The sequence below is a fragment of the Melospiza georgiana genome, chromosome 20, assembly GCF_028018845.1.
Source record: "Melospiza georgiana isolate bMelGeo1 chromosome 20, bMelGeo1.pri, whole genome shotgun sequence".
Lineage (NCBI taxonomy): Eukaryota > Metazoa > Chordata > Aves > Passeriformes > Passerellidae > Melospiza > Melospiza georgiana.
Window position 1 is genome coordinate 3,658,317 of NC_080449.1, and position 25,664 is coordinate 3,683,980.

The 25,664-nt window shown below is 46.2% G+C and overlaps 1 protein-coding gene across 8 annotated transcripts in view; it reads left to right on the forward strand.

Annotated features, from left to right (window-relative positions):
* CACNA1B (calcium voltage-gated channel subunit alpha1 B) overlaps window positions 1-25,664 on the forward strand; it is a 324,524-nt gene that overhangs the window by 11,366 nt on the left and 287,494 nt on the right. For all 8 annotated transcript variants that reach the window (XR_009115431.1, XR_009115432.1, XM_058038142.1 and 5 more), the window contains exon 3: window positions 415-554. Coding sequence is in view for 6 of the 8 variants with exons in the window: in XM_058038142.1 (XP_057894125.1) it covers window positions 415-554 (140 nt within the window). In the remaining 2 variants the exon portion in view is untranslated. The remainder of the gene's footprint in view (window positions 1-414; window positions 555-25,664) is intronic.

A 25,664-nucleotide genomic window follows, 5' to 3' on the forward strand; every position in this document is an offset into this window, starting at 1 on the left:
GGCTGACTGTTGCTCCCCAAGACACCCTCTTGTTTCAGGCTCCTGGATGAGTTGTAGAACATTTTCCATGCCAATAACTCCAGAAACCTGTCATCTCTAATTTCAATATACCCTTAGAGCAAAATCTCCACATCAAAATTCCCTCCAGAACATTCCGTGAAGGTGGAAAATGTGGCGTGAAGCCATCAGGATGAAGGCCAACAGGATTGCCAATTTGTAAAGAAAATTCATTTCAGAGAAACAATAATGAAATTCCTCTGTGATCTTACTCCCAACAAACTTAAACCTTTAATTTCAGCTCTTTCAAAGAATGGAAAAGGTGTGAAGTTGCTGCCTGTAGCTGTTTAGGGGACTGCTTATCACAGCAGGGACGTGGATATCTCCTTGACTCCTTTCATTTCCCTTCTTTTCCAGGATGACACTGAGCCGTACTTTATTGGAATATTTTGTTTTGAAGCTGGTATCAAAATCATCGCTCTGGGCTTTGTTTTTCACAAAGGCTCTTACCTGCGCAACGGCTGGAATGTGATGGATTTTGTCGTGGTCCTCACTGGGTAGGTGACCTCCTCTCCCTCTGAGCTTAAGGGGGCTCTCACCCTCATTTGTGTTGTTTGTTTGCTCTGGGTTGGGCTGGGATTGACTGGAGTTGAATAGCACCAAAATCCTGCATTTCTGGCTGTAGCAAATCCAAAGAATGTCTCTTGTGCTGAATGAGTCACTTGCCAAGTGTTTGAACCAACTCAAAAGTGGTTTTGAGGATATTTCTTTGTAGATATTCCAGTGTGTGTCTGATCTAGACACCTCCTGACATTTCTGTGACTTTGCAGGTTCTAATTGCCACTGGTACTTGAACCTGATTTAAGTCAATTTATTTTTGGACGTTACAGGATGACTTTAGAAGTCAACATGGAGAGTGCTAACAAATTAAATGCATCCTGGTTTTAAGCTTTTACAACTCTGAAATCAGCCAAGTTTCTGCAGGAATGAATTCATTCCCCTATAAAATAACTTTTCTCAAAAGAATTCAAAGGTGTTTGAATAGAATTCAAAATGTCTTATTAAGGATGGAGGTGAAAAGGTTACGTGTGCATTTTGTACCCTGCTTTGAGATGATGTCACTGATCTCTCCCTTGGAAATGCTGACAATATTTTACATTATGCATTGCAGCAGTTTCTGTCTATTTATATAAATAGAGGGTGATGCTGGTGGATAATGAAAACATAAACATGAACACTTCTAGTCTACAAATTGGGCTTTAAAGCTTCAGAGGAAATGATCCAAAGGTCTGCGTGAGGTCCTGAGCTTGCAGCCTTCATCTTGGAAGGATTTCAGTTCATTTCTCCCCAGAAACTGCAGCCTGGCTCCTGCTATTGATATGCTTCCCATATCCATCCCTTCTCACACCTTGCCTGCCCGTGTGTGTGGATATTCCCTGCTCCTGGTGGTGGTGTGGAGTAGGGAAGTGCTTGCATACATATACAAATATATTCATTAGCTACATGATCACTGTAATTCCATTTGCATTCATGGCACCCCGTGATACAGCACTTGAGAGGCCAAAGGGAATTCTTGATGTATTAAGAGGAAGAGAATAAATATTCAGGGCTTGATTCTCCTGCTGCTGGGGCTGGGTATTTAATCAATAGAAACTTCAGTGGAGGCACAAGGAGAATCAGATTTCCATACTTAGAAGCAGGGGGTACCAGGATGAAAAGAGAATTAGCACAGATGCTGCAATTATTCTCACTGACGTTCTGTTCTGATTCCTAGTTAGCTCCACATCATTGTTTGTGTTTAAAAAAATATAAAATCAAGGCCCTGATTCTGGAAAGGACTTTGGCACTGGCTGAATTTATCCTACAGCAAAGCATTCCACTATATGCTGGAATTCAGCTGACTCCAGCGATTCTCTACTTAAAGTCCAGGCTCCACAGAAAAGCTTTTCTGAATCCCAGCCATATTGTTTAGGCATGGCTTGAATTATTTTTATTATTATTATTTTTTTTTCTTCCATAAACACAAGACTCCAGAGCTTGTTGGTTTTATTTTGCAACTGACACATTCCAAGTGCCGCAGCCGAAGCGGCCGCGGGATCCCCCCAGAACAAGCTGAATCCCAGCCATATTGTTTAGGCATGGCTTGAATTCCTTTTATTATTATTATTTTTTTTCTCCATAAACACAAGACTCCAGAGTTTGTTGGTTTTATTTTACAACTGACACATTCCGAGCGTCGCAGCTGAAGCTACCGCGGGATCCCCCTGGAACGAGCGACGTCTCCCTGGTGCTGTGGGAGCTGCTTCTTGCAGCACTGTTTGATCCTGGAAAATAATTGTGGGATATCAGCTTGATGAGACAGCTGGAACAAGGACCCCCGGTGCCATCTGCAGCCCCGCGGGTTCCTTTGAAGTGCCATCCTGTTAACGTCACCGCTGCTGTTTCCAATGGTGACACCAACTGGGCCCTGCTGAAATTGTCTCGTACAAGGGCTTCCCACCAGGCAGCAGTGCAGGGGTGGCAAGGGCTCAGCTCATCAGCTTTGAGCCCAAGAGTCATCTCCACTGAGGAAATCCAGACCTCTAATCCTTGTAATTTGAGGGCTGCATTTAACAAGGCACTTGAGCTCGTGCCCGATTTTTGGCGTTAGGGGGAAGGTACTGAAAATAACAGAGTTACTCATGCTGGGTTTGATGCTTTCCTGAATATTTCTAGTCCAGGTGGAGGGAGCACTGAAAGCTCTGAGCTTCACACAGGGGGTTGAATTAGTGTTTTCTCTGTAGCCTGGTGTGTTTTGCTCTGTACTGCCTAGATCATGATTAAGTTCTCAGCTCACTCCTGTGTTGCCATGGGGCTGTGCTGGAAATCTGGAGTTCCTCTTCCTTGGGTTTCCTTCAGTGGCCAAAACCTTTTCATGTGCCCACTGCCTGCACAAGCTCAGGTGAGAGGGGAAACATGTGCAGGGCTGTTTATTTGAGACAAAATCCTCCTTGTTTCTGCATCAAGATTTCAAAGTCATCTTGATGAGTGAGAAATTTCCTGCTGACAAACCCTCCGGGGGGGGGATGTGAGATGGTGAGACAAGTGGGACCTTCTTTCTCATTTCTATGGAAGGCAGACTTGGATCTCTGTGTTTCAAAAAATGATCAAGCTGTAATTTATTAGGGAATAATAAAAAAGGACAGTGCTAAGCCAGTACTTAATGTGTTCTTATAAATATAGATAGGTAGGACATCAGTTTTTGAAATATCATTTTGCTACTCTATCAAAAGCTTTCCTTTGCCATATGTGCAAGATTTCTACTTGAAAATGTTACTTCATGTTTCCCAGGCAGTGCTCAGCTCCCAGGCTCAGTTTTACATTGATATTCAATATTATGGAGGGATTTTGAGTCCTCTTTTTTAAATTTTATTTCTGTGTAACCATGAAAGATCATGAAAATGTTCCATGATACCCCACACAGAGTTGTGTACCTGCTAATCCTCTGAGTGCTTGTTTTTATTAAGGTAAATGGTGAATGCCAGAAAACCTTATCTCATTTTCAGCTTTTAGCTAAGCACCAGAAAAGCAAAGAGCAGCTCTGCTCTCATTCTCTCTGTTTCCATAGGAAAAAGGCCAGCCAGAGTCTGGGTGTGCTTTGGAGGAGGCTGTGGGGGAAGGCTCTGCATTGATTGAACTTAGCCTTGTGTAAATATTCCAGTGATCATGCAGCAATCCTTCCCACCTGCTTTTTCCAACCCTTTTTATATATTTTTTTTTCTTTTGGTTACTCAATGCCTGCACCCTGGAATTATTGATAAATATATTTTTTATCTACCTGCAATGGGGGAGATTTTGTTTGTCAAAAGCAGACAGCAGAACTTGTTAATCAGGAAATACATCAGGGCTGTGTTCCATGCAGCCAGGATCAATATCTTATTGAGCTAAACTCGAGTCTAACAGATAGTGGCCCAAAATGGCTTTGGTTTGTTGTTCCAGAAAACACTCCCTCGCTTTCTTTTCCCAGCAATGCTGTGGTGCCTATTTCTCATTTGCTTCCAAGGAAACCTGTGGATCTGCTGTTAACAAAGGCCTGGGAAGAGAACAGGTTGCTCTCCTTGAAAGATATTGTTGCCTCTGTGATTTATTTAGTGATTTCTTGTGATCTCCACCAGCTGTAGACGAGTCTCAATGAAAGCTGCTCCTGCTGGCATCGGCCTGTTGCTGTTGGGGAGAAAAACACACATTTTATAGCTCCTGCACATTTTATTTCCACGTTTCTGTGGGATTGCACTGGCTCCAGTGGTGACATCACCCATTAGCAGCTCTAAATCACACAAAAATGCAGTTTCTCAGTTGGCCTGGGACTGGATGACCTTAATGCTCTTCCTCCAAGGTGGAGGCAAAGGATTTTTTAATTCTGTTGCTGCTATGTGTTTTGGGTGGAAAATTATTTTGGGAATTTGTCCTATCCCCTCAGCTGGAGCCATGAGCTGATTCAGGGCATGGAGGGTTCAGACCTTTTCCTCCTGGAGTTCATGAAAGATTTTCCCCTGGGTTATGGATGCAAAGCCTGAAGAACTGCTGGGTTTGTGTGGAGTTGGCGTCAAGGGCTGTGTGCTGAGGGGAAGAATGGGGAACAAGGCATGGACAGAATGATGTTGATCTTTGAGTCCCACAATTCAGATGCCTAGGGGTTTTTCAGGGGGAAAAAAGGGCTTTTAAACTGTGATGTCCAAGGGGTCTGCTCTCAGTTGTGTTTTGGAGCTTGTTTATACTTCTGGTTTCCAAATCATGGATAATGAGCTTTAGAGTCTGCCCTCCACTCTGTTTTGGAGCTTTTTTATATTTCTGGTTTCCCATATCATGGATAATGGGCTGTGGGGTTTAACTCCATACCCCAATAAAGGAGCTGCTTGTCCCTTTTTCATCACCAGCTACCCGAGATTCCCCTTGGTGCCTTCTAGTAAGGTTTGAAGAAGAATTCCTTTTTCTGCATGCCTATGATTTTATGAAATGCCAGCTTTTCCCCAGTTGCTGCCCAGCCTCCCTTGACATAAGGGCTTTTCTGTGCACCACAGGCCTTTTCTGCTGCTCTGGTCCTTCCCCAGTTCTGCCACATCCTCATGGAATGACCACAACCACATTGTGTTTGTCCAACACCAAGAGTGGCTAAAGGCCGCTATGAAATAACGGAGTGCTTGACAGGATTGTGCTCTGCCCTTTATGAGCAGAATTAATTTCTTTTGGCTTCCAATCAGCCTGGATTAAACACTCTCGAAGAGTCCTGGTGGCTTCTTGAGCCAGTTGGATCAGCTGCCTGCATCTCTGGGTGGGACTGGCAGAGACAGCGTGTGCCAGCCCCGGCGCTGCCAAGCGATGTGCACAAAGTCTCTGCGCGGGTACGGATGTCTCAGCCTGTCTGGAACAAATTACAAAAGCCAGAATAATCTTGATTGTCTGAGAAATGTGCTCCCAGCTCCTGATGCTGCTAATAATTTGGAAGGCAACTCATTTAGTAACAGCATAAAGGCCTGCTCATGCTCGATGTGAGCGTTGCTGGTTACCAGGATCATCCTGCTATGTGGGCAGTGGGAGCTGCTATTCCTGGTGCTGTGTTTGAGGAGCAGCAGCCTTGGGTGCAGGGATGAGTGACAGAGTGGGAGGCACAGGAACCACCCAGCCTGGGCTGTGCAGCAGGTTTGGACCTTGGATCTGCTCCATTCAGGTGGATGTACCTCCTAGACAAGGTGTGGGGGGAGATGTGACCAGGGAAGTGTTGGAGAAGGAAACACCTTGATGAGGGCTGGGATTCTTAAAGCTGTCAAATACTCATAGAAGCTTTGGCTCCAGCATTTCTTTCTTTCCATGTTCATGTTCCTGGGCTTCAGAAGCCCTTAAATGAGGGTATCTGAACTCTGGGAATGGCTCTGGTGTACTTTGTGTACAAGGGTGATGAGACGAAATGGCTTCAAAGAGAAGGGAGGTTTAGATGAGATGTTAAAAAAAAAAAATCCTTCCCTGTGATGGTGAGCAGGGCTTGTCAGCTGTGGCTGCCCCTGGATCCCTAGAAGTGCCCAAGGCCAGGTTGGATGGGGTTGGAGCACCCTGGGACAGTGGAGGTGTCCCTGCCATGGCAGGGGTGGCACTGGATGGGCTTTAAGGTCCCTCCCAACACAAACCTCTCTGTGATCATTTGATTCTATATTCCACCTGCAAATAACCACAGAACTAATTAGAAAAATGAAATTCAAATGAAATCAGCCCCCTTGGCTGCCCTGCAGCACCCCTTTAGGTGGTTGCTCAATGCTTTGTTTATCAGCTCTGGGACTGGAGATGTGGGGAATGAAGGGGTCGGAGCAGGGAAGTGCAGATTGCCCTCAGCTTTCCCAATGTGGAAATTTTGGCACTTGTGTGCTAGAAAGCAAAGCAGGGCAACAACAGGAGCTGGGAAAAGGGACTTTGAGGAGGAGCAAACTCAGTCCTGGTTGGCTCTCACAAGGAAAAGGAGCTGTTTGCTTGGGGTGGTGATGGACTCGGGGCAAGTGCTGTCAGCACCGTGCATGAGTCATGAAAGGAGCAAAGCTTTTATGGATTTTAATGCAGCTGATCCTTGTGTTCAATTTCTTTTATGCTCCAGTGATGGATGGACACTCGCTGGCTCAGAAGAGCCAAGGCCCCCTTCTGAAATTAAATCAGATACAGGTGGACAAGACACAGGGAATTTACCTGTAAGGTGTTACCTGGTGCTCTGGCTGGTGGGTGAGGGCAGAAAGGGAGGGAAGGCAAGACACGAAATTTTCATTTTTGAAGCAGAGAGAGTTGGTAACTGGGAGGGAGGAGGGTGTGTGAGGTCTCAGGTCGAACAGAAATTGTTCTGTCCTCTTCCCCTTGGCTGTCTGGGCTCTTGGGGAGCTGCAGGAGCCATTCCCTTCAGAGAAGACTGGGCAGGGAAGAAGGGTTTGAGGGCTCTAAACCCATCTGGTAAATGTCCCCATTTCCTTTTTTGCCCAGTGGGCAGCAGCTTCCTTGGGACTGGAGCATGTTTTCTCTCTGGGCTTGTTTCTCTGAGCAAAGGGGGCCCCGGGCCGTGCTGAGCCTCTTGCTGTGTTAATTAGGGCTCGTGTCTTTTTTTGTTGCTTGTAGTGGCTTTTCTGCATCGATTTTGGTGGGGGTGGCTGGAGGCAGGTTGAGAGAAGCGGGTGGGTGAGTAATTGTGTGGCTGGCTGCTAAATCAGGAGACTTTCCTGGGCAGAGGAGGACTCTGGGCTGTGCTTAGAGGAAGGCTGCAGATGGTCCCAGCCCCTCAGAGGAGCTGCAGGTGGGGACAGCCCTTCCCTGGCAGAAATTATCCTGCTCTGGCTCTGCTCTGCTGGTGGCAAACCAGACGTTTCAGGTCAGAGAATCTCTCAAGGGCAAACAGATAATGAGATTGATGTGCTGCTCTCTTACTTTATTAAAAGGGATTGTGAGGTATTGAATACCTGGGATGAGAAGTGATAATGATGGAACAGCACAAGGAGCCTGGAAGTTGAGGTGCAAACAACCCCTTTCTATTGAAGAGAGAGGAAACAAAACCATCCAGGTTTCCATCTCATATCCATTTCCACATTTTGTGCCTGTTTGTGCTTCCTGGAAGCTTTGTGCTCACAGAGAGGGGCTGCCAGACAATATTTATGGGTGTTTACCTCTCTCTGAAGCTGGGCAGCTGTCAAGTGGATGTGACCATCCCAAATGAAAGCAGGGGCTGCTCCTCATGGCAGCCAGGGCTTTATCAAAGGCAGGCAGGATCATTAGTCCAGAGTCCAGACGGTATTTTTAGCTTTTTATGGCTCTCAAATGCAGGTGGGTGGCAGGGAAATATTGTCTCTTGTGAGGGAAGCAGCTGCACAGGCAGTTGTGGAGCCTGCAGGTGGGAAGAGGACTCTGGACCTGGGGATCTGCTCCTAATGTGATCCTGCCCTGGCAACCATGTCCTGTGGACACCTAGAGGTGCAAAACATTGGTAGCTGCTCTTGGAGCTGGGTGTGGATACTGAGAACTCAACCCCAAACCAGCGAATCAAACTGCAGCCCCAAAGGGCTTTAATTCCTTATTTTTAATGTTTCCTTGTTTAAAAACAAACAAGCAAAAAAATCACCGAGCCCAAAATACCCAAGTGCTGTGTGTGGTGTTGAGTGCTGTCCCATAATTAGATGAGGAGGAGGAGGGTGCAGGTTACCTCAGACTCCTGCTTCTCAAATGGTGCTTCTGCTGCTGTGTCCCAGTTCCAAGGGAGCAGCTTTGGATGGCAAAGTGCCTGCTCATCTCAGGGGAGAAGAACCTGCCTGTGGCTGTGGAAAAGGGTGAGGATTTGGAAAACCTGCCTGGTTTTAGTTGTGATCTAAGCCTGAGTGCCAACAGTGAGCCTGCACACGTGTGCTTGGATCCACATCTCACCCCAAAGGCTTTGGGTGCTCTCAGACCATTCCCTTCTTGGGGCTCCCTGAAAACATCAAGAAAATGTGGATTTGGAAAACTGATTTTTCATTCTTTTCTTGCTGAACCACCCAAGAGGTGTGTAGGATATCTGGCCAGGGCCAGGTTTCCATGCTGGAAGCTGGAGCCAGAGGATGTGTGAATTCCAGGCCAAGCCACATCCAGGATCAGCACCTGGAGATGCTTTTCCACACAATTCCACAAGATTTTTTTGCTTAACTTCAGCTCTCTTGCATCTTCTCTGTGCTGAAGGGTCTGAGACAGAGGAAGGGATCCCCCATGAGTGAGGTCAGGCTGCAGGATGACTCCTCTGGATGAACTCCTGATTGTGGGAAGGTCCCTCTTCTACCCTGGGCAAGCCCAGCAGCTCAGGCTGAGAAAGTCCTGCCTCCTGTGGCACACACCAAATGTTGCAGTATTGGGATCATGATTCCAATAACCAAACCTGTGGGGTGAGCTTAGAGGCTTTGAAAACTCCCTGATCCTCACAAAGGCCACCTAAACAACACACAGGAGAAACCTTTCCCTCCTGGCATGGTCAGCATCAGCTGAATCCATGTCTGACACAATTGTGTCTCCTCCCTTCTCCATCTCCCCATATTTTGATGGCCAGAAAAGTCACCTGCCATGGGTTTTGGATTGATAAATGCAACAAACTCATTTTTTCAGTGATGTCAGGATGGAGGATTCAGGAAACAGGTCAGGCTTTTCTTGTGGATATTCTTGTTCTGTCAGTGCTGGAGTTGTCTTGGTTTCTGAGCTGGCTGCAGGGCTGGGTGTGTTTGTGTAGGTGATTCTCGTGATCAGCTGCAGCATTTTAAAAGCCTCCCTCTGGAGCAAGAAGTTCAGGTCACTCCTGAGTTAAACCCAATTTTAGACAATAATGGGTTTAGCTGTTGGCTCAGTTCAAGTCAGTTCAGGCTGGGCTGGGTGAGATTTAAGCAAAGAAAGGATCAGGAGTAGAGATTGGAGCAGTGCTGGGCTTCCCTGGGAATAGAAATTGTTGCTGGGGCTCCCCAAAGAGGAGAGGGCTGCTCTCAGCCAGGAATCTGTGAGCAGAGGGTTGTTCCTTAGGGAAGTTTCTGAAGAGGGGTTGAGGCTGACTTCCCTCCTTTGCCTCATTACACAAATTCCCTGTAGGGCTCTGCACAACTGGAAGGTTCCAGAGTCAGACTGAGGCTTTAGGAGCATGTGGTGGTCCATGGGATGATGTAGAAATACAGAAGTGAAGGACAAAATTGAGCTGCTTGGAGAAGACTGAGACTTTTTCAGCTATGAAATGTTCCTGTACTGAAGAACCCTGATAATCAGAAATACTTGGTTGGATGTAGCTTGATTCTGGTTCAAAAAGGACTTAATAGAACTTGAATTGGGGCTCTCAGCTTATTTTCTAATTAAAAAGAACTAAAAAAGGAAGGCAGTTCAGTCATTCAGCCTTTTGGCTCAGTTTCCCCCTCTCAAACACCCTGAACCAGCATCCTTAAATAAAGTTTGGGCATGGAAGCTCAGGATGAAGGCTGTGAAAATGATTAAAGTGTTGAAGAAATGTCCATTTAAGGAGAAGTGAAAAGGCTGAGAGTGTTAAAATTAAGAGCAAAGTCTCATAAGGGTGAGATAGATAAAGAAAAGCAGAGAGAAAATCATGTTTCCCTGTCTATTTTGGTAGGACTCAAAAAACATCAGTGACGAAAATGAAGTTTTAGAACTTCTTCACTAATGGAAATGTAATTAACTCATGGAAATCATCACAAGCATTTGCTGGTTTGGGTCTGGAGACCAAAGTAGCCTTGAGATCATCTTCAGATCCACCAGAAAGAAGGGAAAAGGTTTTTTTTGAAGGGGGATGATTAGGCCTTTTCCTGGTGCTCCCTGGAATAAGTTAGGTGGAAATGTGAACAGGCTGTTTCATAATTGTCCTTTCCTTTATCTTGTAATTTCTTCTGAATCCTGTGGAGCCACGGCTCGGGAGCAGGATCCAGCCTGTTCCAGCCTGACCTGGGAATACGAATTTGTCAGTTTAGACACGACACAATATCAATAGCAGTGCTGCTGTTTCATCCCCTCATGTCTGATTTAAAGATCAAACATCTTCCTGTTGCAGCTCAGAGAGAAACTTCAATGCTCCAGAGCTGAGTGTGCCCTCCAACCCCGTGAGCCTCAGCTGCGGGAAAAGATCTGGGGCTGAAAATTGGCACTCATTTAAAATGAATCCCAGGTGGTTTCTGGTAATGTGGATATCACTGTGATAAAGGGGGCTTGGTTTGGGTGAGGAGGGAGGTCAGGAGGCTCAGACCTGGTGCTGCAGGGGTGTCACTGCTCCCTTTCCATGGTGGAACATCCCCTTGGCCTTGCTTTGGGAGGATCTCAGCCGTGGCCTGCCGACTTTGCAGGATCTGGAACACAGGAGAAGCTTCTGGCAGGTGAAATTATCTGATCAGGGGGTGGCCCTGTCCTCAATGAGGCTTCAGTCAGAGCTGAGAGCTCGTCCAGCTGCCACCAGTCAGGCATGAAAGCTCTCCTGCTGGGGAGGAGCATTAGCAAACCTCCCTCCCAGTGCCAAAGACAAATCTCTGCTGCTTTTCTGGCCTCCAGCGCTGGGAGAGGGGTGGCAGCCAAAGGCTCTGGGAGGTTGCAGGGAGTTATTTCCACACTGGGAAGGGATCTGCACTCCTGGCTGCTGGCAGGTGGGTCAGACCTTTCCTGAGGGTCATTAGAAACAGGCCTGGAGAGAAGATGAGGTGAAGTCTTGGCTTGATAAAGACATGGATTGCTGGATCCTGGCTGCTCTGGCTGCAGGATGAGGAATGAACTCCAGAAAACTCCTCGCATTTCTTTTTAATCCCATTATTTTCAGAAGTTCATGTCCATGTGCTCCAAGTAAGTGATGCTGTATCTGTTCAAAACCATTTAGCTGATAACATGAATAACCTCATCACAGATCTCTGCAGCTTATCTCTGCTCTGAGAAATGTGCTGAAATGAAAAATGTTACCTTTCTTGTCTTCTGATGCCAAATCCCAGCCTGATTTACCCACTTCCTGGGCAGAAGCATTCCAGATTCCTGAAGTTCTGTGGCCCAAATTACCTCCTGGACTGGATGGATGAATCCTGAATTTTGAATTTCTTGTTCTGTAATAATAAAGTACTAAAATTGGATAGGTAGAATAAAGGAGGATTTAGAAATGCTTGACTTGGTTACTAGTTGTACAGACATGACCACTCCAAGCCTGTTTTTAAAAAACACTTAATTTTTTTCACTCTCTGTTTACAACTTTAAAGCCAGTTATAACAGATACAAAATGTTGGTAACCCCTGCTTTTCACAAAGGGTGAAAACACGAAGGAAGCTTAGCATGATTCAATTTCTGGTTTTATTTTGAAGCATGAAAGAACAGGAGGAGAGCATGGAAGCAGTCAATGCTGTGTCTGAGGCAGGATAATGCAGCTCTAGTTCTCTTCTGGAGCACACTGGGCAGTGGATGGCATTTTGAGGGTTCTGTTTTTCTCTTCTTCTCATGTCTTTGGCTAATAAGGGATTTTAGGCTGTTTCTTTTCCCTTTGTTTCCACATTCCCACCTCTTTAAAAATGAAGGCAGTGCTGGTTCCTGACTCTGTAATGTACTGGTGAAGGAGGCTGCCTGTCAGCCCTGAAAAGTAGTGAGTTTCAAATGTCTCAAAAGAAGTAAAAATAAGCCTTTAGAATGTTGAAATGAAGTGTGGGGAACTTGAATCAGAAGTAAAAGAGATGGTAACAGCATCATCTTCTAGAAATCATCAGCTAGAACTCTTGTAGCTGCTCAGTCACAGTGAGTGGGAGACTCTTGCAGGGAGCTCAGCGCTCGTGTTCCACGGGGAATGTGTTAAATCCACGGCATGGCACACACAGAGCTGCAGCTGTGGGTGTCTGCCAGAGCTCAGCCCCAGGCAGGGTTGGACCTCTGGGGGAGGTGGTGTGCTCTGAGTCAAAATGTCCACGAGTGTTGGCACCAACTTGTGTGAAAATGAGGGGCTCCACCTTGGATGGAGAGAGGGGAATATCACTGCTCAGCGTCCTGGCTTTGAAATGTTGGAATCATGGGTTGATTTTCAAAAGGTGTGCTTCATGAACACTCCAAAAGTTGGGAATGTTTTCCTGGTGCCTCTTTCCACAGCAGGATGGGGCTGTAAAGGTTTCCTGCAGCAGAAGCCTCCCCAGGGTTCCAGCAGTGCTGAAGCCACAGCTGTGACCTGGGCCAGGTTCAGCTCTTTGGGTTTCAAAGCCACATCTGAGCAATCAGCTGAGGCCTGCTTGGCATGAAGGTGCCCAGGGGACAAAAGCAAACAAAATTTGTATTTATTTTTTCCTTTTTGGAAGCTGGCAGCCCTCCAGCTCATCAAACACCACTTCTGCTTCTGATCCCTCTAGGGCTGCCCTCTGATCTGGCTTGTGTGGGAAGGATGAGAAACCCTTTCCTTGTAACAACAAACCTCTGGTGTCCCTCTGTGAGGGCTGGAAAATGCAAAATTAGTGTCCCTTTTCCTCAAAACAACCTTCTGGTCCATTAGCAGGAATGGAATAGCCCCCCTGCATCTTTGGAAACCTTTGTTCCACAGGAGGAAGGTTTGGGTGAGGCTTAATTTCCATCTAATAGCCTGTTAAAATCTTCACATGGTTTCTTGGAGAATGCCATTAAGAATCAATTACATTAATGGGGCTCAGTTGGAGCTGTGCTGAAATATGGATGGGATCAAGGAAAGTGACTTTGCAAAACAGGGTCCTTGGTGCTGCAGCCATTTATTCCTCTTGATCTCCCCAGGTTTCTGTGTGGACCAAACCTGCTCTTTGATGTTGTCAGCTCTGCAGAAGCCGAGCTTGTTCAGGGATGAGGGCGCAGTGTCATGAGCTGTGGTGTGAAGCCGCTGCCAGGGGGGTTAGGAGGGAGTAATTCCCTCACCCTGGTGGAGATGGTGTTGGACTGCTCAGTTAAAACCACCTGGCAGCACCAGGGGATCCTCCAGGCCTTGTTCATCCAACTGCAGAGCCTGATCTGACACCTTAGAGGTGTCTGGCACTGTGCTGCTGACACTGCAGAGTGTCCATGAGCTTATCATGTGACAAAAGGCCTGGAGATATGAGAGGATGGAGAGAAAGAACTTTCTGTGCGTGGCTGCTGGGCTGTTAAACTGATTATAACGTGGGCTGTGAAAGAGGATCCTTAGCCATGGAAAGAACATGGTGACAGAGAGAAGCTGCATGTCCTTGCAGGAGAGGTGCATGGAAAGGTGAATCTTGCTCAGAACCTTGTATAGAGTGGGACAGAGAGGTCCCTGTCCACTGCCCCTTCTCTGGGGTGGGATTTAATGAGTGCCCCACTGCTCACAGCTGGTGTTGGGCAGTGGTGGCACTGCTTTGGTCCTGCTGTTGGTGTAGGAAGCCTGACTGGAGCTGGGGTTGCAGTGAATATGCTGGGGAAGCTCCAGCTGAACCCTCGTGGATTGAGATTCAGGATTCAGGTGGGGTTGGGAAGGAGCCTGTGGTGGCCACAGTGACTCTGGGTGAAGAAAGCTCAAGAGAGGGACAGAGACAAGGCCTTGGTGTTGTCTGTTGTGTGCTTTCCATTGTACTCTGAGCCTCTTGGATCGTGTTTTTTGCAGGAATGTTTGTAGAAAGGGATCTGTGGGATCCAGCTGCCTCATGGCTCCGTGGGCAGCTCAGCTGCAGGCGAGTGGCCTGAGGGACTGAGCCGTGAGGCAGAGCCCTGTGGTGTTTGCATCCACGTGCCAGGCACTGCGTGGGTGTCTGTGAGGTGCAGGGAAAGCCACAAGTGTTTGGTGCTGCCTCTTGTCCATGAGAAATTTGTGATTTACAAGAACTCATCTGTTGCAGCGTATTTGCAAGGGTTAGGCCATAGAGTGCAGCCAGCCTGCTTCTGAGTTTGTTACCAAAGCCTCAGGAATTCATAAAGGCTACTGGAACATAAATTGTGCTGAATTAAGAAAGAAGAGGCTGAAAAACAGAATATCAAGACAGCAAGAACTGGATAACAGAGGACTGTGAAACACCTGGACTGTAACCAATCACATACTCTGAGAAATGCAGGCAGCAAATGAGTGAACAAGAGAAAGGCACCAATCAAGAAGTGTGAACTTAGTAGTTTAGAATCTATAAAAATGTGTGTAATTTAAACAATAAACAGCTTCTGCTTGACTATATTGGTCAGTTGTCCAGGAATCCTGGATTTCCCACAACACTCATGAGGTCATAGCTAGATTTGTTTTCCTCTTTACAAGCGAGGAGCTCGAGTAAAACCAAAACAAACAAAATTTTTAGAAGATTTAAAGTAGAAGTGGGGTGAGCACCCCCCTGGTTCCCCTGTGTGCCATGGCTGAAGCACGAGCAGCAGCTGAGGAATCCCCGCTGCCGGAGCACTGACACAGGTGACAGGTACAAAAGTGCTGAGCTGGTACCCTCCAGCAGAGCTGCGCCCCAGGCAAGGGCTCCACTCGGTGTCTGATCACCCTGAGCCCCCCAGGGCTGGCATCTCAGCTGGCACTGGAGCTCCCAGGGCTGCCCACCCTGCCAAGCAGCCAGGGCTGGGTGCACGCCCAGAGCTGCAGACCCCGCCAAGGCTGACTCCATGGAAATGACTCTTGGGATGCTCAGGTTGTGTTTGGAGTTGGAGGCTGCAGAGCTGTGCCTTTCCCAGAGCTCCTCCATTAGGGAACCAGCTCCTGTGTGCAAACTGTGCCCAATGCAGAGCCTATCCCTCTGAGCTCTCATTAAATCCAGCCCAACCAAACCAAACCAAATATTTTCTGAAAAATCACCAGGATTTCTTCTTCAGGGAAGCTGGGAAGCCTCAGCTTCTCCTTGTTTTGCTGCTTTGGAATGTGATTTGGAGATTGTTTACCCAGCATGTGAATTGTTTTTTCTTAGTGGCCAATCACCATCAGCTATGTTGGGACTCTGAGTCAGTCACAGGTTTTTATTATTCATTCTTGTTAAGCCTTCTGATGTCTCCTTTCTCTTTCTTTAGTATATATAGTGTTGGGGAAGATGAAACAGAAAGCCTTATAAATATGATTGCCTGGCAAAAGATTTTGAGAATATAGAAACTATAAGTGAGATTGAAATGAAAGCAGCTTTGAGATCCCTCAGTTACTGAACAACTGGAAAACAATGGTGTGGCCAGCTGAAGGTGATCCCCTTTGGATGGAACAACACCCTCTGCCTGCAGACAGGCCCAAGGGTCAGAGCAGACCCTACAGCTTGGCAGAAGAGGCCCAAAGAGGAGTTTGTAGGGTTTAAAATGTAACACAGTGTGGTAATGTAATGATTCTTATAGGCTGTATGTAAATGCTGTAGGATTTGTATCTTGTACTAGATTGGTTAGTGAGAATCAGAATATTCAACACAGAAGATTTATTGTATTGTAACGGGAACCTCGCTCTCTTACCCTTTTACGCTCCCATCCTCTCTCTCTCATCCTCTGTACCACCTCTGTACCACTCTCTTTACTTCTCTCAGTCCTGCTCTGAGCTGTGGCTGGCAGCTCCCAGCAGGGCCCTGCACCCAGGCCCTTTGCAATAAACTCCAATTTCCAAGCCCTGGCTCCAGAGATCTCTCATCTCGATCCATCCCCACTGTCGTACTCCCTGATGCTCCTACGGTATAGTTTTAGTATAACATTTTTAATATAATATCATAAAATAATAAATCAGCCTTCTGAGAACATGGCCTCAAATTCTCATCTCTCACCTCATCCTGGGGACCCTCACAAACACCACACAAACCCAGCTTTTGCCACTTCCCACCTCACCCAGACCGAGCTGTGCGTGTGGGGAGGATCTGTAAATCCCTGAGCTCAGGCTTGGAGTAACCTTGGAGCAGAGTGATGGGAAGGGCGTTGCTGGAGACCAGCCCCAGCCAGACTTTGCAGGGCCTTGTTCTTGGAAACGAGCTGTGTTTCAGGCAAATATCCGGGAGCCGGGGATTTTTTTAGCCTGTCTCTTGCTGTTCATTTTCTCCCTGGCACTGGGACTGCAATTCCAGGAACCCTGGCTATACTTGAAAGCGCCTCTCAGACAGGGATAAAAGTAATTAAACCTCTCAGCTTTCTCTCTCTCTCTTTTTTTTTTTTTTTTTTAAATTTATTGTAGTTTTTCAAATGTGGCTTTAAGATGGGGACAAAATGTACAAGCTGAGATCTGCCAGCCTGTTCCAGCATGGAGCAGGTGAATGGGAGGATGAGGAGGCTCCTCCCTGAAAGCTCCAGAGCTGCTCCTGGAGGAAGCAGAGATGGTTGGCTGCTGCCAGGTGCAGCCTTTCTTACACTTCCCCTCTCCTCCTCACGTAATTAACTCGTTAAATTTAGCTGTCTGAGAGGTATGGAAATGCATGTGGTGCAACTGCTTCCTCCGTGCAAATAACCCTGATTTCAGCTTCCGTGAAAAATCAAGGGGATTGTTTCATGCCATGCAGAAGCACTGAAAGGACTGAGCTTCATAGGAAAAGCAGATTAAAAAGGCAAGAGAATTGGGGAAAATGAGGAGTAATGTTTTTGTCTAATCTGGATTATAATGATTTCGAGCTTTTAATGTTCTCAATTTTAATTTTTTAACTTCAATTTTATTTGGGAAATTAAACTGTGACATCCTTTTAAGTAGAAAAGACCAGACTCTAAAGGTTTGATTTAACAATGTTGGCACACAAAACCTTCTCCATGCTGCTTTTCTTCAAGGAAGGGTTTTGGCAAACTTGGCTTGAGTTTGTGTTGTGGTTGACCAAAATCCAGGGGGAATGTGTGTGGGGGAATTCAATAAAAACTATTCAGCAAAAAGTTTCTCTCCTGCTGCTGTGCTGCTCAATCTCTGGGCAGATGGAGCCAGCTGAGAGTCCGAGCATCCTTAAAAATGCCCTTTTTGGATTAAATGTTCTCTCTGGTAATAGCTCTTCTTAATTGCTCTGTGCTTACCCATGTGGAGGGATGGCCCAGCCTGCAGAAACTGAAATTGAACTTACCTAGGTTAATTTTAGGGTTGCATCCCAAAGTTGTGGTCACTGGAGATTTTTTTGATCTATCACAGAATTATTTAAGTTGGAAAACATCTGTGAGATCATCGAATCCAATCTGTGACTGACCTCGACCTGCTGGTCACCCAGTGAGTGCCACCTCCAGGTGTTCCTTGGACACCTCCAGCGGTGGGAACCCCACCACCACATTGGACAGCCCTGTCCAATGTTTAATCGTCCTATCTGTGAAGAAATTCCTCCTGATATCCACTCTGAGGCCGTTCCCTCTGCTCCTGTCCCTGTTCCCTGGAGCACAGCCCGACCCCCCCGGCTGTCCCCTCCTGTCAGGAGCTGTGCAGAGCCACAAGGGCCCCCTGAGCCTCCTTTGCTCCAGGCTGAGCCCCTTCCCAGCTCCCTCAGCCTCTCCTGGGGCTCCAGACCCTTCCCTGCACATGCTCATCCTCAGCATCCTTCTTGCAGTGAGGTGCCCAAAACTGGACACAGCACCCGAGTGCTGAGTCCAGGGGGATTTTTATGGGGTTTCCATCTGCTGAGGAGCTGGGCTGCTCTGCCCTGCCCATCCCTGATGGGAAGACCTTGGCTGTGCTCATTGTGGGGAGGGTGAGAGTGTCATGGTGTTCACAGGGGTTCTTGGATGAGGGAAGAGATGAGGATCTGACTCCGTGTTTTCAGAAGGCTGATTTATTATTTTATATTATTAATATTACATTAAAACTATACTAAAAGAATAGAAGAAAAGGTTTCCTCAGAAGGCTGGCTAAGAATAGAATAGCAAATAATGATAACAAAAGCTTCTGTCTCGGACAGAGAGTCTGAGCCAGCTGACTGTGATTGGCCATTAATTAGAAACAACCACATGAGACCAATCCCAGATGCACCTGTTGCATTCCACAGCAGCAGATAATCAATGTTTACATTTTGTCCCTGAGGTCTCTCAGATTCTCAAGAGGAAAAATTCTAAGGAAAGGATTTTTCATAAAAGATGTCTGTGACAGTGAGAGGCTCTGGTGATGGAGCACAGGGAGCAGCTGAGGTCAGCTCAGGTGGGGATGGGTCTGGTTCATCCTGTGCTCCCATGCTCCTCACGCTGTCAAACATTAACCTGCCCCTCCACACACAGCTGTCCCTGAGCCTCCACCACCTGTGCATGCAGCACACACCTGATGGGTCCTGTCCCAGCTCTGTTTGCTCTCAGGGCTCAGCTCCTGTGGGAAGCAGCACATGGGGAGGAAGACTCCAGGTCTGCCTCATCCTGAGCATGGATGGGAGGAGATGACATTCCTGGGAGCACAGAAGTGTCCAGTGGGGATAATCCTGGAGCAGGAACACCCCACCAGGCACCTGCTCCACCCTCAGAGTGTTTTTTCCAGGTGCAAAGCAGTCTGGGTGCCCCAAACCCATTTTCTGCTCAGCAGTTTGTTGGCAGTGGGGCAATGTTGGCATTAACCTGCCTGGCTCCCTTTGGTCACCCCCACATTCTCCACTGGGCTCCAGCTTTGTTTGAAGTGGCAGAAGGGATTGTTCTAATCTCATTTTCCATCTTTATTGTTCAGTGCACAGCCCTAACTCTTATTTACAGGCTTATTCAAACCGTGGGCTGAACATGGGAATCTTCATTTCCTTCCAGGCCTCTTTTTTATGGACCTCATTGCCACAGTCTGGGAGCTTCACACCAACATTAACTCAATTTCACAACACCCCTGTGAGACAGACTTTGATGTTTCCTATTTTACGGTGCACAGGGAGCTATAGGAATATCAAAGACAAAAGTAACCATTAATTTTCACTTAATACCCTCAAAACCTTTTTTTGGGAACAGCAATAGGCTCATTTCTCCTGCATGGGCTCATTCCTTGACAAGTTTTAGGGCAGCAATCCAAATGGAAAGATTTCTAAGGCTTCTCATGAACTCAAAGCAGAGTTTTCTTATGGTTTTCCTTGATTTAGGGCTCAGAGAGCACCAAGAAAACTCCACCTGAAGGTAGAAAGCTATAAACAATAAAAAGAGGCGGGAGTGTGTGGCTTTAAGCCTGTTGGTAACTTCATGTGTTTCTCATCTTCTGATGCACACAGGAAATAAAAATCCTGCAGGTGATGGTGGCAAAGAACATCCTAGTGGACATTTTAGCTTAAAGCTGGCAGTTTATGCAGCTTGTACTGAATGTGAAACCTTCCTCACCCATCCCATCACTGAGCCCCCTTTGCCATCTGTTAGTCCAAAGTGGTTTCTGAAGTTGCTGCTGGTGGAGCTGGTGCTGTGGAGGAGCAAACTTTGTGGCATTATTTCTTCCCTTGGTATATCTGTGCTTTAGGAGGAAAATGTCCAAGAATAATTGAGATGAATCAGGTTTCTATATGTGGCTTTTTTGAATATTTAACATCTTAGATCTTGTGAAGCAAAAGGGGCAAGGAACAAACGCTGTCTATTTTTAGGGTTGGGGAGAGGATGAATTGCTGGCCTAGATCCTGAACTCCTTCCAGGAGGAGCAGGGCAAAAAACAACCATAAACTGAGCCAGTCTTTGTGTGTTGGGCAGGATTTCTTGTGTTTCTTTGAGCTGACAAAAACCAGTTGGTTTTTATGTTGAGTTGTGGAGGGAAAAAGTAAAAAAGGGATCATAAGAACTTTGAATGAAACCTCTTCCCTCTCTGATTTTATTTCAGTTGTACATACTGAGAATTGTCTAAATAGTTGAAAAAGATGAAAGTCAATAAAGTAAGGGAAGACTTTGTCCCTGTCTCCACCTCTTCCCCCATTCAGCATTGGAGTTCTAACTTGCTCAGGAGTTATTCCAGTTTTGCTTTTCCCAGCTGCCACAATATGGAAATCTTGGGAGTTTTGAGGGCTCTTCCTCTTTCCTTCCTCTTCCCTGTCCATTCCTGATACTTTGCACTGGTTCCAGTGAAAATTCACCCCAACTACTGACCTGCTCTCAGAAATTCAGCTGGGTTTAAACAGCCCCCAGATAAATCTCAAGTGACAGGCTGGGGAAAGATCTGTGTTTGCAGTGCATTTCTTACAGGGAGATATTGCTGTTACTTTAAAATTAAAAATAAGAGCAAGATATACTGAAAAAATAGAAATAAGTGGGGTGAAAAACTGTTCTTCAGCTGAGACCGAGAATGGAAAATTTCTACCCAAAAGAAGAATATTTCTGGAAATGACAACTCAATGGAAACATAGTTCTCTAATGCATTCACTGTTAAGTGAACATTATTTATATTGCAGGAGAGAAACACAATGTGGCAGAAGTTATTTGGTTGGAAAAAAAAAATAGAAAATCCATGAGCAGACATTCATCATTTGCAAGTAGGGAGCCTGGGATACAGATGAGCTAAAGGATGAAGACTCCAGACTCTTGCTCTTGTAATTTGCATTTTGTTGGTATATATAAAATGAAATGAGGTTTATATTTGTTTCAAGCAGAAGTGCTTAGCAGGCATAGGAAAAGCTGTCTGCAACGTTAAGCATATATTCCAAGTTTTCTTGGAACGAGATCATTAGGAGGAAATAGCTCCTCTTTTTCTATTCTTGCTGAGGTAGGATCATGTTCTCTGCATTGTTTAATAGCAAGTCTAATGCTACTTTTGAGACTCTTTTTTGGAGAGGCAGCACATTCTCAGCCATGTGATCCTGCAATCTGCAGTTGTTTTGGGGTAGTGCCTGGATTGCTCCAATGGGGAGATGCAAATCCCACCTGATTTGGGATGACTTGTGGGACTGACAGGGGAATTAAATTCTGGGACAAATCTACACAGGGGGTTTATTCTTCCTTCTTTTTATCCATCCCCTCTGGGGCTGTTGGAATGCTTTGGGCCATGGTGTGTGGTGCTGCTGCTCCTGCAGGCTCTGGGTGGGCTCCTGGCACCCACAGCTCCAAATTTTGGTGCGCCAAATTCTGCATGGAGACTGTGATGGGAAGGTGAGGGAGCTCCCAGTGCTCCTCCTCTTTCCCATCTCAATTATGTCCTGGTGTTCAAGAGAAGTTTTCCGACACATCCATCCACCCTGCAGTCTCTGGGATGATAATCTGGCCAAACCCCTGCTCAGCTGCTTTTTCAGGTTGACCACCTTTGGTAAGAGCTTTTCCTTTTGCCAGTGGGAAGGACAGAGGTTTAGGATTTATATTTTAGCAGTTTGCTGTGGGGTGGCAGATCCTGAACCTTCTTACTGCTAATTTCAGTGGGTATCAGATCAGATCCAAGTCCTTTGGCCATGATGCAGGACAGATTTCCCAGCTCAGAGCTCCTGTATCCCATAGAATTACTCCCTCAGCAATAAAGACAGCCAGATTGACAGCTAAAATATTTTTTCTCTTTGTAATGACTTTTTAACATTCAAAATTTATGGATCTCTTTATGCCCATAAAACATAGCAAGTCTATCCTCTGTCCCATTCCTGCATCACTTGCCTAAATTTGAATCCATCACTTTGAAAAGATTTCATTGCAGATGGGGTGCATGATGAATAATGGAATATCTTGAACCTTACTAACTTCAAATTAATGTCCTTCACTGCCAAGTAATTACTGTCCCATAAAGGAATCCTTTGTACCTCTGGATGAGGCTTTTTAGTCCCTCATGCCCCAAAGTCCTTTAAACTGTCCCTTTCAAGCTGGTCTGAACCAAAAATATACAAGGACTGTGGGTCCTGATAAGTTTTTAGTCCTTTAATTGGTTTTGTTGGAGGCTGGGAGTGTGGCTGGAGCACATCTCTGGATGACTTTGTCCTGGACACCAGAGTGATTAGCAAGAGCCCTGTTGCTTTTTGAGGCTCAGCCTGGCAAAATCAGCTCATTCTTGACCCTCCTGGAGCAAAAACCAGATTGTTGTGGTCATATTTTTTTGCAAATATGTTCTACCTTGTCCTTATGGCTGGGAGTGGGTGCTTCAAGAACATCTCAGGACAGGGATTTTGCTGCTGGAGGGAGAGGAAGAACTCCAGCTCTGGGCTAATGGAACTCCTGTTCACTTCTGTTTCTCAGGGCCCTGGGCACAAGGATGGAAAATCTGACCCCACTTGTTTCATGGGAGAAACAACTGGAGGCACTGGGCATCAGGGATTTTCAATCTGCTCTCTTCCAGAAAAGCCTTTTCTCCCACTTCACCAGTGCTTTGTGTTTGATCTTGCTGAATTCTAAAATTGCTCTCCTGGCCATAGATGAGGAACTAACTCTGGTGTCTAAAAGTAGCCTAACAAACATGAGTATCTCCCCAGTTTCTAGGATGCTCACTCTGTCTAACAATCAGACTCTTCCCTGTTTCTCCTTTTGTGCTTCTCACCATTAGATTTTCAATTTGTTAATTTTTACAGGGCTATTCAACCTATTCTGTACAAATCTGAGCTCTGTGATGGGGCTTTTTACACCTTCTTATCATTTGATACAGAAAGATCATGAGCAGAAAGCCACACAGACAAGTTCCCTTTATCCCACCAGGGCATCTGAGGATGCAGAGGGATGGACGAGTTCTGTGGGGTGATCTGAACCTGTTTGTGGGCTAATGAATCTTCTCCATCATTACCTCATGTCGTAATGACTTCTTGGTGCCAGAATCCTCAAGAAAAATCCACCCCAACCTGAAGGACCATCAGTCTGTGTCATTAAACAGGCCCTGACCCAATCAACCAGTGCTATTTAAAATTTAAATATAATCTCTCGGGTGTCTGTCTCCTCATGAGTCTCTGGAGGCTGCAAATCTGCCTTAGTTCTTCTAACAGAAGATTTCAAAAAGGTTTAACTCCTTTGTCTCACAAGCAAGATGGCCCTGACCATCTAAATAAATAAATGTGCTGCTGTTGGGTTATTTCATCTTCATAAGGGCCGTTTAACCCCCTTCTGCTTTTTCTGCTGGAGCAAGGGAGCCCTTCAAAGGAGAGGGTCAAGGAACAGGATACAGAACATTGATGTCATCCTCAGAGCTGTCCTTGCCAGCCCCCAGCCTGAAATATCTCGGGTGACACTGAAAGACTCCCTGCAGGGCTCTGAGGACCAGGATGGATGAGGATCCTTGGATTAGATGATGATTAAGTGCCTGATGGAATGGGATGAATGAGGTGCTGCAGGCAAGAACTCCTCCATTATCACAGCTGACCCCAGGCCAAATTTCCTCCGTTTGCCCATCTGTAAAAATGGAAATTGATTGCGTCATGAGTTGAGCATGAAGTTGTGTCTTAGAAACCTTCTTGCTTCGGAGAGCAGAGAGCACCTTTCTGTTCACAGCTCCTGCCCAAGTAATCATGGGTTGGAAGAAGCCTTAAAGGCATCTGTTCCATCCCTTCCACTGTCCCAGGCTGCTCCCAGCCCTGTCCAGCCTGGCCTTGGGCACTGCCAGGGATCCCGGGGCAGCCACAGCTGCTCTGGGCACCCTGTGCCAGTGTTTTATCCCCTTAAAATAAAAACCTTCTCCCCAGTGTCCCATTTAACCCACTCTCTGTCAGTGTGGAGCCATTCTCTCTTGTCCTGTCACTCCAGGATTTTGGAAACAGTTCCTCTCCATCTTCTGGGCTCCCTTCAGGCCCTGCAAGGCCACACTGAGGTCACCCCAAAGCTTCTCCTTTCCAGGTGAACAATCCCAGCTGCTCTGAAGGGCTCAAAATGGTTGGGCCCAGGTGATTTCCTCAATGCTGTGGAACCTGGTTCATCCAGAGGGGCTGGACAGTGGATTTTGGGATTGATTTTGATGTCAGGTTATTCAGCTGGGCCTGGTGGCTGGAGATGACTCAAGAGAGAAGTGACAGGAGCTCTGGTTGTGGGCAGCTGAGTCCTGTGGTGCCAGGCCAGGCTGAGCTTCCTCAGATCAGGCATCTTCTAAAGACAGGGCTCATCTGGGGAATGATAATATTGTCTTTGCCAATTTAATGAAAATTTAACTTGAAACCAGCTGGATTTGCAGGTGCTGATGTTTCACAGGTTTGTGATTTGGACACGAGGCTGCTCTAAGGCTGTTGGCTCTTGCCAGGGAGAGGCAGCAAAGCTTTCTCAGCTGGGCTGTGACCTGGACCACCCCAGGTCTCCTTCATCCTCATTTTCTAAACTCTGGTGTGTTCATTAAGACCTGTTTACAACTTGCTCCAGCCCTTTTTGCTGAACAAAGGCCTCTCCTGAAGGCCAAAGAGCCCATTAAGAGCATGCACAGGGAAAAAAGTAACACCATGAAGAAAACATGAGATTTCTTCTTGAATCTCTTAATCCATTTAGTGAAATATGGACGTTTCAAGCCAATAATGGAGAAGGAAGAAAATTGAAAGTGTTTCATTTTGAAATATATTGCTTTTGTGTACTTGAAATGCTTCTTTTGACTTTATGCTTGGAAATAGCACTGATCTAAACTGCAAATAAAAATTAATTAAGTGACTCAGACACCATAAATCTGTTAATTTCAGGTCAAGTGAGATATTTGATTGGCCTGAGGTGGCTTTTCTTGGATGCTTTTGCCCTGGGAAAGCACAATGTCTGCAAATGGGCTTTCACTGCTGTCCCTGCCCATGGGGTTGGAATAAAATGGGTTTTAAGGTCCTTCCCAACCCAAACCATTCTGTGATTCCATAAAACCATTTTTTCCAGTCCATTTGGATCATCCATCTGAAAAGTTTGTTTGCATCATCCAACTGAAAAGTTCCCTTCTCCAGCTGCAGGTGGCAATTATTATTTTTTCCCATTGTTTCTGCACTCAGAGATATGATTTCCCCCTCAGGAAAGTGTCAGCAATTGGGATTTTCCTTTGCCAGTCTCCTCTCAAACTCATTCCTCTTGGATTAGAAGGGATCTGCCTTGGGAAGACCTTAGACCTGAGAGGGAAACACAGCAAAGTAAACAGAGAATCAGGAAATTGAGATTATTTGTCATTGAGATGATTTGTCTCCCTTGCACCAAACCCTGAAAGGGACTCTGGGAAAAAGAAAAGCATGATGTAAGAAAGAAGAAGCTTTTATTCTGCTTATCTGGGCTGTTTTGAAACCTTTTCTTGGGAAGGATGTTGATAGGAAGGAATTGTTTTACACAAAGCTTTGTTGTGTCTGTGACCTGTAATTCCAGCAGGAATATCTGGAATAAACCCAATTCCTCAGTGCAGCATTTGGGCATTGCTGGTGGCAGGTCCTGGCTGTTAAATTCAGCTGAAAACATCTGAAGGGGCCACTGAAAGAGTTCAGACCTTAGAAAGAAACAAGAAAGGGATGCTGGAAGGTTATGGACCTCCT